We start from the raw sequence: 13,135 nt of genomic DNA on the forward strand, positions 1-13,135 counted from the left end.
GAGATCAGGCTGCGTCAACATCTGTCAGTGCCCTTCTCTCCTACCGTAAACGCCTAGGACATGCAGTGCGACAGGCTCCGTTTGTTCTGAGGAGTTATGTGGGAGACAGTAGGTGACCCTGACGCGTACAGCGCATTTCATAAAGACTCCTTTCTTTTTTCCAGCACTTCCAGGCGATGGTTAAATCTCTGGAGAAAGAGGCAGCAAGTGAGAAGCAGCAGCTTGTGGAAACACACCTGGCTCGCGTGGAAGCTATGTTGAATGATCGCCGTCGGATTGCTCTGGAGAACTACCTGGCTGCCCTGCAGGCTGACCCGCCGCGGGTGAGTTTCTTTGCGGTGAATTTTTACAACAGGGTAGCTTTGGCTGGAGTGGAAGGTGGGAATACCTTGGTGAGAAGACTGCCTGTCACTTGCCGGGGCAGAAGCTGGGAATGGGTTCCCAGTAAAGCTTTCTCCATGGTGGCATTTTGTGCTGAAGACCTGGCAGTGGGTCTCCTAATTGACTCACTCTCCTTTCTGCCTGGTTAAAAAAACCTCGGCTTTGTTTAGCGTTCATGAGGCATAGTGTTCCGAGTCAGACTTAATTTAGAAAGAAAATATCTGAGGTTAGCGCAGGTGATTGATCTGTCCAGTGACAAAGGAGGCTCACATCTGAAGTGCTGCATCTCAGCTGTGAGTTTATTTGAATCGAATGGATTTGAACTCTTCCCCTCCTCAAATCCTGCAGCCCCACCGCATCCTGCAAGCTCTGAAGCGCTATGTTCGTGCTGAGAACAAGGACCGTCTGCACACCATCCGTCATTACCAGCACGTCCTGGCAGTTGACCCAGAAAAGGCTGCACAGATGAAATCTCAGGTATAAGAACATTTCTATCAAGGGAGGCATTGTTACTCAGCCCTGGCTGTCGGAGACTCTAGAAGCCGTGCGTCAAGTCCTCGCGCTAATTTGCAGGGTACTATAGCAACTTCTCATCCTTGTGTAGAGATCTCCCATTCTTTTGTGCGTATTGCCTGTCACCAGATACGCTGTCTGTACCGTTTTCCTTGGTACTTGACTCGATGTTAAAAATTGGAACTCTGGTTCCAATATTGTTGGTCACAATGAAGAGTCTGGGGGTTTTGAACCCATTCTGCGTCATTTTTGTCTTTCCTTTTGTCAGACACCCGTGAAATGATTTGCTGGGGACTCGGTCATCCTTGAACAGGCATCCTCGTTTCTTTCAAGACCTCGTGTTCTGTGTTCCTTTCATTAGGCTTGTTCTTCACGATGCCTCTGTTTTGGGTTTGTGGGAGTTCTTTTGTGCCTCTGCAGTTATTGTCTTTTTTCCAAAGTGTAATATATAACCCTTGCCAAGCTTTTGTTAGCTTTATTAGAAAATCTGTTTTGATGAGTTTGTTTTGTGCTGTTGGAATGTGTTTTACTCCTGAACAGCCGGAAAGTCATTTTGCTTCTGCTGGGTAGTGTATGCGAATATGCTGCTTCAGGTGGATGTCAAACCTGGCCGTTGTACTTGTAAGAGTAGTTGCAGGTATTCCACAAACCTTTTTAATTATATGTCCTGTTACTTGTTTTTACACTTTTAAAACGGCGATAGGGCTAAGATTCAAATTAATAATGGCCTATTAACACTGAAAGGTCTGTTGTAAGGGTTTTTTCTTTTTATAAGTTCAGACAGTAGCAGAGAGAACTGACCATCCAGTCACAGCGGTGGGAACGTAATCTGTCTCTTACCAGTCCCAGTTTACTGGGGAAAAATGCTTTATTACTTGGCTGTATAACCAGTAGATGGAAATACTGTGGTTTGAGTCAGACAGGGACTGGAGTCTGTTACTGTCACCTCTGGTGAGGCGTAGAATAGTGTTGCGGTGATTTTCTGGAAGCGAACCTCACGCTTGGAGGTGCCTGGTCCCATGGGTTTCGTGTTGTTTCTGGGTGCTACCGGTGTACCTTCAACTCTTGTCTCTCCTGCTACTGATTCTGTGATTGTTGTTAGGCTGTGCATCCTCAGAAAGACTGGTAGCGATTGTGGTATTTACAAGCTGGTGTTTGGCTTGTGATGCGGACTGTGTGGTAGTGTTTTCAGACAGCTTAGCATATCAAGCGCAGTCCACCCTGACCCTTTGTTCCGATGCTGCCAAAGCCCCAAGAGGGAGTGTGTGAACTGTATTCTTAAGCTAAAACCTAAACAGTCCTTAATTCATTCTGAAGGCTGCAGTGTCAACAGATCGACATATGAGGGATGTGGGTGGTACAGTTCAATTTCCATTCGCTTTACTTTTCAGATGCACTTTAAGCTCCTCAATCGATTCCCTTGATTGACAAGCTGCCACATGTAAAATTAAATTGCTTTCATCCTTGCTCTTAAAGGTCGGGTACACGTCAGACTGTAAAACGGGACCATTCAACTCCTTAGCTTTTTCCGACATTCTGCCGCCCATATAAATGTTTTTCTTGGTCTGCATGATCCCTGATTATGCAGCACCCTCTTCAGGTCAGGCTTGACTTCACCAGTGAATTTAATATGCTCGGGAAGAGCGATTTGAGGTTGCATAGAGTTTGAATTTATTTCTCAACTGAAGGGAGAACGCTGTTGCCAGTGGGTGGGTGTAGTGGGTGTAAGACAAATGTAATGCCACTGTTGTTCTGAAAGGCACCTTTGTTCTGAAACCAGAGTTGATAAATAATATTGTCTGCTCCCTTCGCGTGTATCTTTCCTAGTAGTCAGGAATGATAATCCATTTAATAAAGCACTTGCTTGTAGCTGCTGCAGGAAATGAATAATGACCGTATCTGGCATATGGGAAATACCAGCTTCAGTGTTTCCAGTGGAGAGCTGGTGACAGCGAGAGCCAGCTGGGTCCTCTCTCTCGCCCCCAACCGTTCCCAGAATACTTGAAGAGCCATGTACAAATGGCCATTTCCAGTGAGGCGTGACGTGGTAGCGTCAGTCAGAGAACTGGACTAGATGGACCCGTGTCCCATTCTGTTGTCTGTCGTGGCAGAGCCACCAGTAGTAGGAATTTTATTAAACAAGCGACATACCAGTACCAATCAAGTGACTGACAGTCTTTGCCTACTCCAACACACCCTTGTGCATTTGCAGGTGATGACACATCTCCATGTGATTGAGGAGCGGATGAATCAAAGCTTGTCTCTGCTCTACAAGGTGCCATATGTGGCTGAAGAAATCCAGGATGAGATTGGTGAGTGTCTCTGTGTGCCAGCTCCTTTTCCACCGTATTAGACTACGAGCTTTTATATCAAATGAAGTGGGCTCCAGAAAGACCGCTAGCTCCTTTGAGGGGACACCCTCAACAATAAGCACTTGGGCTTGGGCTTAAGTACCGCAGGGCAGATATTCTCTGGGTTTTGCAATACAGACAGTCAGAGTAGCTTTTTCCTAAGAACTTCCATGGTCCGTTTAAAAAAAAAGTCACAACAACATTCAGAATAGCCAAGCTCTCTCTCAAAGGGAGATGAAAAAGATTCATAAAAATAAGCGGATGCTTTCCCGCATTATAGGAGGTTAATCCCATCTTGGCAAAACCTCTTGCCACATCAAACCTCTTGGCCCTTATTTGTATGTATTTCTAGCCAACGCCTTTGCTGAGAATTCCAGATGAGACTTCAGAGCGTGCAAGATAAGATAACCTGGCAGCCCCGAACAGCGTTCCCCTGCAGCCCTGCCTCAGCTAGGTTCAAACCATCTGCCCCTTTCTGTTCCTGCCAGGCTTCATGCAGTTTCTGTAATATTTCCTCTTATTCCTTTCAGATGAGCTGCTTCAGGAGCAACGTGCAGACATGGATCAGTTCACATCCTCCATTTCTGAATCCCAGGTGGATGTCAGAGTGAGCTCCGAGGAGAGCGAAGAAATTCCCCTGGAGGGCAAACCTTTCCGTCCGTTCCAGGTGAAAACCTTCCCAGCCTTGTCTGAAAGCGAAGGTATGTGGAACTGAGAATTGGGTTCACTGGCTTTACAAAAACGTAGGCATTTTTCCTTAGCCGGTAGGCTCAGCTCGATGGCACAGAAAGCTCCATCCCTTTGGGCGATTTAAGAGTAAAGCAGTCGCCCCAGCAGCACCCCTCAGACTCTGTCCCTTGGGAAGAGGCAGTGCCGCTAGTAATTTGCACTGAGCTGCTGTCTTGATTTTCCAATTCTTCTCTTTGCAAAATTGTCTCATCTCTTTCCATTTTGTAGGGAGTGTTAAATTTTTACTGCGTGGCTTGACTCTGGAATTGATTTTCAGCCTTTAACCAAAACGCTCTCATGTAATGCTAAGTCTTTGTGCCGTGACCTGCTGAAGGGCCGCAGGAATCCTCTTGTTTGTTTTCTTTAAAAATAGATATCTATGTTTTTTTGTATCGTCGGGTGTTGACAGCTGGTGTGTGCGTGTGTATTTATTTTAAAAATGTTTGAACGGTCCTGAGCTTAAAGAAAGCTGTAGACTAAAAGCTTTTCCCAGGGTCTGAGTCAGAAATCATGCGCAAGCCTTTTTTCCTTTCTCTCTTAATCTCCTTTCTCTGCTATTTTTGTTTTTGTTTTCCCTCCTGCTAGATCCTCAGCCGGATTTGTACCATCCAATGAAAAAAGGTTGGTTCTAAGCTGCTCCCTCACAAGTGCTTTCGATCACTCTCCTACCTTCTCAGTGTGTTTGGTAGCTTCATTTTAGTTTCATACTCACCTTTATTTTCATTTCCCTGCTCTCATTTAGATCAGCAACTCTCGATTTTGCTTGTTTAGGCCTAGTGTTAAAGAAACGAGCTAGTCTGAGCGTCTAATTGTGTGTGTTCCCCTCTGATGGGCTCGCAAGGCGTCTCAGAGTGCGTGGAGTAGCTTCTTTGCTCTCAAGAAATGTGGGCCTAGCCGTCTGCCTGCAGCCGGGCAGTCCTTTGCACCTCTCCACGCATACTCACGTTCGACACTTCTCAAAATAAACGTTGCAGCGCTGATGGTAAATAGTCTTAGAGGCTCTTCTGCCTGCTGTGGAATCTGTCCTTACCGCCCGATGGTAAACGAGGAATGAGAGCGCTGCAGCAGACAGAGGCTGTGTTTCCTGGATAAATGTCTTTGTAGATATTATAGAGTGCAGCTAGTCTGGGACAGATAGGAGATTCCTTCTTTGTGTTTGTGGTCTCCTCGGCATCACCTTTTCACAAGTAGCATCTCTCCGTACTAGCAAAGTCCTGTGTGATTATCCATTTCTCCTTCAGCTCGTTATTCATTCTGCAGTAACTCAGTGCCTGGCTAAAAAAGGGGCTGCCTGGGCTTTAGGAGCAGCACAGAAACATTGGCATTAAATGAAATCCTCTGCTAGCGACACAGTCTCAGGTAAAGATCAGGCCTGGCTGGTCTGCTACAACAGATCTAGTTCCTGAAGTAGAAATGGAAGGCTCATTCTTCAAATGGTCCTGCAGAGCAGTGGTACCTGTGCTCGGTGTGGGGAGTAAACCCAGCGTTTTAATCTGCCTTTGGTCCCAGATATAGCCATACATACATGGATATAGATATATGCAGAATCTCAAAGGGAGCAAAGGATTTTGCTAATAGTCATTTAATACGAACACAAGCAGTTTTGTAACATGGTGAAGGCCAGATAGCTTGAAACTATTCTCGTTACCAGCCTTTCTCTACAAATACAAGTCACCTTCATCCCTCTTGTAGAACAGGGTACAGCTAATTCAGTGTACCGGCTGCTCTGGAAAGAACTGGGACAGCCTTTAGTTTGAAATTTTTTTAATTTTTTTTTGTTGACTTAAAGATGGTAAATATAGGCTGGTTCTCCCCGTTTGAGTAAAGGGAAGAGTTTCTGATGACTCGGGACAAGATTATATCCTATGCTTGCCCCTTCTCTCCCTTTCCTTTTCCTTTTATGAGGGCTGATAGGGAGTTTTGGGGGTTCTTTTTGTGCGTGTGCGTGGGTTTTTTTCCCTGAGAAGTATATAACCTAAACCGTGCCTTTGAGCTATGTAGAACTGGGTCTGTTATTTGGTACAGCACTCTGGCAAACAGCAAAGCTGAGTGCAGCAGCTGAGCTCCCAGCCCTGGAGACTGTGCTACGTTGGCTCCTGAGAATTGAGTCGAGCAGCCATAGGCCAAAAGCTGACACAGGAATTCTCTGAAAACCATTTGCGACGAGTCTCTCCAGAAAACCCCAATCATTGACTTTCACAATAACATGACCTGCTTCGACAGCCGTGAGAAGTCAGACTGGCAGTCTTGGCCGTGCTTGGAATCTGATTACTGTCTCCAAAGAACCGTACAGGAAAAAGGGGATGCACTAAAACCCGAGATGCTTCTTTTGGGAGGAGTTGGAGTGAAACGTTAGTTTCCTTGGCGTTTTCAGGCAGTAAAAGCTTGTCACCGTAAAAACTTGCCTCGGCGCCAACTAGCCTTTCCTTGCATCTCATCAAAGAGCACGCTGCCAGTTTCACCGGCAGTTGACATAATGTCTTAGGCAACCTGCAAGCTCAGCAGCTTGTGGAGAGGTGTATGCTATCACGGGCAAAGTGTTAAGTGCTGTAGTAATGTTTCCCCCACCTCGTGCTCCTCCTCGGAGAGACCCCGCTGTGGGTTTTAGGCTTTGCTGTCCTGCTTTTGCATTAGGGAGGCATAGGTGTTGTGAAGGACATCGCGTTGTTCCTACCGATAATGGAACACTGGCGTTCTCCTAACTCGCTGTGTTATGTTAGGTCTGCGTATCTTGCATCGGGCTCTTCTGTTATTGATCTGATCTGTTTATAAACGCTTCAGATCAAAACAGTCTATGCAGAGCAGCCGCCTTCTGTTAATTGATATTCTCCTCTTCAGCCTATGCTAGTTTCAGCCTAGAAATGGGTGAGTGATGTTCTGGTACAAAGGCTAGTGGAGCTCTTCGCTCCTCCCTTGCCCTGGGATTTATTGTTTCTGGGCTCGTGCCAGATACGGGACAGCAGCTCATTACGAAGCCGTGCTGGGTGACCTTGAGATTCTTATTCCCGAGGCACTTGCTGATGCGCTCGATTTCAAAAGAATGGGTGATGCTGAGCGTGCGGTTGCGAGCGTTCCTGGCACGCTGGCTCTCAGCGGAGAGGAGATGTGCTCTTCCGTCACGGGGGTCACGCTGAGGCGGCGGTGACCCGGGGTGACACTTGCAGAAAGGAGCTGCGCGCTCACAGTTTGTGTTACGTGTTGCCTCGGACCTTCTCTAACAGCGGCACTTTAACAGTATGGTATTTCTGAATTTACACTTCAGCCCGGTTGTGGTGAGTCTTGTCTGCTCGTCTCATTGCCACCTCATTTCCCCTCATTAACAGAACCCCCCCCGATCACTTGTCACCGTAGCCTAGCTTATGAGCTCCCCTTCTGACACAACAGCATGAAGACAGATTAATAACCAGCGGTCCATGCGGTTAAACATGCTAGCCATGGAAGCTCTACAAAGAGTAGGTAACCCCTCCGAAATGTCGCCGGGGACTGGCTAACGGTCCCTGCCTTGCTCTTTTGTGCAGGTTCGGGCATGACTGAGTTGGATGGGCTGATCGGCGCCGAAGAAAAAGTGATTAACAGCAAGAACAAAGTGGATGAAAATGTGGTGAGCCCTCCACCTTTTATTTTGTAAAGCAAAGCCTGCCATGGACACTAATTAATAGCGGTGGCTTATTTCCATGTCTTCTTCCTGCTTACAGAATGTCAGTGTATTCGTTATCCATATGGTGTGGGGGAGTCAGTTTTCTGACTATTGTAGGCTCTTAATACTGATTAGCATCAGAAGGGTGGGAGGGCGAGGGAAGGAGAGAGATCTAGATCTTTGGCGGTCTGAGCTGGAGAGAAGCGTCTGATTTACTAACTGCTTTCCCAAGCAGAGACCCTTTGATACGCCTTTATTTTAGCTAGGTGGCTTGCTGTCTGAATGCACCGAACGCTGGTGTGTTCCATCTGCCTTCCCGCCTATTTTTCATGGCGAGAAAGGCCTTATCAGCTTCTCAAGGTGAGCGAGCCAGTAGGCGTTAGCTCTGTCCACGCTGTAAAGAATTCACTAGGTCAGAGCGGCTGCCGACTTGCCTCAGTTCCCTGGGTTAAAAAAAGAAAAAAAAGGCGACTTTTGAGAGTTTTCTTTTAAAATTGTTCTAAGCCACAGGTTAGATCTGACATGACAGAAATGCTGTGTCCAAGGCAAGTACCTAGTTCTTGGATTTTTTGAGGTCATCTGACCATCCCAATGGTTGCAGTATTAACTCGGGTGGCTTTAAAAGTTGGAGAACGTCCCACGCTGTTGAGAGCAGGGGAAAGATGATAGGCGGTGCTGAGCCTTGCTAATGTTCATTAGAGGTCTCTTGTCTGCTTCATATTCCTTCTCCCACCGGTTTTCTATGGCTCCTTTCATAAAACGCTTTTGTGACTGTTTTCAGGTAATTGATGAAACCCTTGATGTGAAGGAGATGATTTTCAATGCGGAGCGTGTCGGTGGGCTGGTGGACGAGCCGGTATGTATGTGGCTACCGAGTCTAGCTGCGCAATCGGCGAATTCCTAAAGCTGGATTTCGGTTCCTGATCGTTAGAGAATTCCAGGGATTCGGTGCCTTGACTCCGCTCTGGGAGCTCGTGCAGAGCGTAATGCAGCACAGCGTTTCTGCAGAAAGACGTAAACACTAAATGCACGTAGATGCTAACCAGTAGCAAAAGTCTTCTGTGGGATAGGAAAGCGGTGTGGGTCAGTGCCTGTCCAGAGTGCCTAAGTGGGGAAGCAGTTTTGTGTTCATTATTCTTTTGGTGAAATATTTTGAGGTGAAATATTTACGCTGTCTAGTCATGTCTTGATACCACAGGTGGTTGAAGACCTTATTGGTGGCCACCGTTTAGGTTCGCATTTAGCGGCGCGTCTCCCGCATTTCTCTTCCTCTACCCGTTCCCTTGTTTTCTTCCCTCCAGGATAACGACAACTCCCTTCGCGACGACTTCAGTTTCAGCAGCAGCGCCCTTATTGGTCTGTTGGTGATTGCTGTTGCCATAGCTACCGTTATAGTCATCAGCTTGGTGATGCTGAGGAAGAGGCAGTATGGGACCATCAGCCATGGAATTGTGGAGGTGAGAAACAACTCCCGCTCCATAACCAAGGATGAAAATAGTCAGCCTTGAATCACATGTTGTGTGTAGGGGGCGAAGATGGCAGTAGCTGCCAAGCCATCAGCTGCTCCTCTCCGAGCTAGATGGGACTTAACTCTGTAGCTGCTGACATCTTCGTCGCTTATTTATTAGTTTGCAGGTACCAGGCATCCGTGTGCCATGCTGGGACCTGTCACCTCACAGTTGTATTCGCTTGTCACAAGGAATTCAATCAGGCTTCCCTGTCTGGCTCAGGATAGGATTTAGCAGTACATGAGCTTTTCAGGCGATATCTTTAGCGGGGGAGTAAGTCAGTCAATCTGTAGCGATTTGTCCTCCCAACTACTGTAACAACTATTAAGACAGTGCGATCGGCTGAACGCTGAGAAGCGGTTCCTTCTTCTTCCCTCTGCCTCCAACACACACATTTGTAATGACAGCTTAATGGAGTCTGCAGAAAGCTGCTTTTCTCCTTTGCCCAACCCATGTGTGAAATTGTAATGACCTCCTTAATGAGAGAAGCGGGTCCCAAATTTGCAACGTTAGCTAACTCATTAGAGATTTAGCCTGGAAAAGGGAAGGCTCCGGGGAGACCTTCCAGCCCCTTCCAGGCCCTCAAGGGGCTCCAGGAAAGCTGGGGAGGGACTCTGGAGCAGGGAGGGGAGCCATGGGACGAGGGGGAAGGGTTTTAAACTGGAAGAGGGGAGACTTAGATTGGATATTGGGAGGAAATCCTTTGCTGTGAGGGCGGTGAGCCCCTGGCCCAGATTGCCCAGAGAAGCTGTGGCTGCCCCATCCCTGGAGGGGTTCAAGGCCAGGTTGGACGGGGCTTGGAGCAACCTGGGCTGGTGGGAGGTGTCCCTGCCCAGGGCAGGGGGCGGAACGAGGTGACCTTTAAGATGCTTTCCAACTCTTAACTGTTCTGTGATTTGTGGAGAACGTCCCCAAAGACGTGGGGGCAGGCAGGAGGCATTAGCACCCAAACGAGGAGCTCTCTTAAGCAAATTATGGTTTTGTGGCTTGCCTTTTTTTTTTTTCCTGTTTACTGCTTGCCACGGTATTTCCGGTGTTTCTCTGCCGGCTCTTGTTACTATGAAATAAGGCCTGCAAGTACCTCCTTTATTAACCGGTGACTGTCTGTTCTTTCTCAAGGTTGACCCGATGCTTACCCCAGAAGAGCGGCATCTGAGCAAGATGCAAAACCATGGCTACGAGAACCCCACTTACAAATACCTGGAGCAGATGCAGATATAAAAGAGATGAAGATACAACAGCCCTGACCGGGAGAGGCGCGGGGCGAAGGGCCAAAGTGGTCCAGCGTTTTGGATCGACTACTGACCAACAGTTGCTTTGAGAGGACTTCATCTTACATTCAGAACTCCTGGATCATTAAGACTATAATTACTACTGTAGAGTTGCAATTTCCATTCTTTTAAATGGGTGAAGAAATGATAATATAACAATATGATATATAAATCTCCTTAAATGGGAAAAATGGATCTATTGCAGATATTTGACTGAGATGTAGTTTTCCTTTTTTTTTTTTTTAATAATCTGAAAAATACCAGTTCTGTTGTACTGTTGTCTGATACAAGCTCTATATATATAAAATGGAAAATGTTGATTTTTATTTCTGATAGACCACCTGTATATTGAGGGTCATTTGTACCAGCCCGCCTTGTAAAAAGGAGACAGTTGTGGCTCTTTGGTCATTTTGGCTTTTATATATAAAGCAGTATTCTTTTTTCCTTTTTTTTTTTTTTTTTTTTTTTTTTTAAATGAATTTCACTGGGAGTTGCAAAGAGATTAATTTAGGGATAGGATCTATGACAGCGTAAGGAAGGAAGCAGTTGGGAATGGTAACTAACAAAAATCCTTATAACAACAAAAAAAAGAAAAAGAAAAAAAAAAAAGAAAAAAAACCCACCCCATCCTCATACGCCAGTGATGTGCACCCTGCTGCTTAGCAGTTTGGGCTCTAGGAATCAAGACTCCCTGGAGGCAAGGAGTTAAAAGGCTTCTAGCATCTCTGTTTATAGTTATTCTAGTGGAATGTTAGAACATGGTTTGTGCATACTGGGGTCTGCACATTCCCCTTCCAGATTCAGTTTCTGCTCTAGAGTTGGAAGTTCCCGGTATTGAATTTCAATCCTCCGTTCTGAACCAGTTTCCTTCAGTACTCACCTGGCATTAACAGCCCCCTCTTGCTACTACATTCTGATTTTCCCCAGCTCTCCTGCCTCACCAACATGGTAAGTAGAGAAGAGAGAGACGCAGGGTTTTTTGAGCCTTCGCGTCTCCTTGGGTGAGGTTGGGCCATAGGCACGGCTTTGGGTGTTTGCCCAGAAATGACAAATCACTGCAATAATCAGGACCTTGGGAGCTGGTGAACGCGGAGTTCGCTGTAACTGGGCTTAAAACAGCGGCTCACTTAACTGGGGGTAAGAGAGGGGTAAGTTGGGAAAGGGATACTGCCTGCTTTAAGGGAAATTGGATGCGTAGGCCCCGAGAAGAACAAAAGGGGTGTTGTTCCACTCACCATCATGTCTTTGTAATGCTTGTATAGTTGGTGTTAATGCTCACGGCTTTTTTAAATCTGGAGGTTCTGGTAACCTGTGGTGTATTTTTTCTATTTTTCCTGTGACTTTATTTTTTCTTCCCCCTTCCGTGTCTCTTCCCACTATGCACAGATTTACCTGCAAACTCCTTAGTGTGGTCTGTGGGGAATGTACAAAGTTTAAACACATCAATAAACACTTTAACTTCCAGATGGTTTCTTCTCTTTATTCACGGGCTCGCTTAAGTTTCTCTCTCCTCCCACCGCGTCCTCGCCAAACCCGCGGAGACCTTTCCCCGCCTTTTTGTCCACCTTGGCGTCGGCGAGAAGGAATGTGCCGGTATTGAGAATGTGTAGCCGTACCCCAAGTCTTTTGTGGGACTTCCAGACCCTGCTGAGCTTTGCGGAGAGGAGGAGGAGGGATAACGAACCGACGCTGGGTCTCCTGAATAGCATTACGTCCTCAGGCTGCAGCCGTGAGCCGCTGGAGCGCAGGTCAGTTAGAGCGGGGCCTGGCTGTAGAAGACACCAGGACTGGTTCTGCGGGGCCCGTATTCCCCGCACGTCTTAGAAATTGGGCTGGACAGAAGAAGAGGGGCTGCAGGAGACGCTCATATTCATAGATAAGAGGGCAGAGAAGGTGACAGGCCTCCAACAGTGACACAGTTTCCTCGAACGCTTCCCGTTGTGGATGGCAGGATCTGAAATACGTTGGAGACATAAAGAGCCTGGGGCAGTATTGGCTAACCGTGCTAGCGTTTACTCCGTCGCTTCTGCTGGGTTTGTTTTATGAAGTTGGCTGGTTTAACTTTCTCTTCCAGAACACCTGAAACGAACAGCCTATAAAGCTGTCTCTGCTCCTGTATGTCATTCCTCTTGTGTTTTCCCTCTTGGAAGTGTGACCTCGAATGCAAATTCCTTCTCTCTCGCGTCTCGGTGAAATGACCGAAGAGTCATTGCCATTCGAATGCTGTTTTAGGAGGCCAAGAGAGAGAATTAATCTCCCTTCGCGTTGAAGTGAGCAGTTCCCACTAGGTTTGAATGGAGAGGGGGAGAGGAGGCAGGAGAAAAGCTGAAGGCTTAGTAATTTGGAATAGGAAATAATTGTGTGTCCTGTTTCCCCTTAAACGTGGGCTCCTTGGTTCCACTGGAACTTCCATCTTCTGGTTAAATTATTCAGACGCTGCAGGAAGGAACAGATGCTGGCCTAGAAAATGCCGTCTGTTGGCTTGTCACAACTACTTGGGAAAGAGTTTTGATTTTAAACGGTAAATTTAATTTAAACGATGCCAGAGCATAATATCCTCAGTCCAAAGCTGTTTCTTGAACTGCACCCTCAGGTAGGCTGACCTGCAAGAGAAACAGATTACCGAGGCTGCGGATTGAATTCCGGAATTGAATTTGGGTATTAGATTTTTCCCTTTGATAAATTCTATTAGTCCTACCAAATAAATACATCAGGCTGGAATCAAAGTCTGTTAGTTACATGCTT

General features: G+C 46.7%; 1 protein-coding gene across 5 annotated transcripts in view; it reads left to right on the forward strand.

Moving 5' to 3' along the window:
- APLP2 (amyloid beta precursor like protein 2) overlaps positions 1–11,854 on the forward strand; it is a 48,199-nt gene extending 36,345 nt beyond the window's left edge. For 2 of the 5 annotated variants that reach the window (XM_063355065.1, XM_063355069.1), the window contains 9 exons: positions 165–323; positions 730–858; positions 3,107–3,206; positions 3,776–3,946; positions 4,560–4,595; positions 7,493–7,575; positions 8,393–8,467; positions 8,913–9,068; positions 10,239–11,854. In XM_063355065.1, coding sequence (XP_063211135.1) covers positions 165–323; positions 730–858; positions 3,107–3,206; positions 3,776–3,946; positions 4,560–4,595; positions 7,493–7,575; positions 8,393–8,467; positions 8,913–9,068; positions 10,239–10,340 — 1,011 coding nt within the window. In that variant the 3' untranslated portion in view covers positions 10,341–11,854. The remainder of the gene's footprint in view (positions 1–164; positions 324–729; positions 859–3,106; positions 3,207–3,775; positions 3,947–4,559; positions 4,596–7,492; positions 7,576–8,392; positions 8,468–8,912; positions 9,069–10,238) is intronic. The other 3 variants (XM_063355066.1, XM_063355067.1, XM_063355068.1) reach the window with 3 other exon arrangements.
- Positions 11,855–13,135: the final 1,281 nt, after the last annotated feature.

The sequence above is a fragment of the Chroicocephalus ridibundus genome, chromosome 18 (assembly GCF_963924245.1).
Source record: "Chroicocephalus ridibundus chromosome 18, bChrRid1.1, whole genome shotgun sequence".
Classification (NCBI taxonomy): domain Eukaryota; kingdom Metazoa; phylum Chordata; class Aves; order Charadriiformes; family Laridae; genus Chroicocephalus; species Chroicocephalus ridibundus.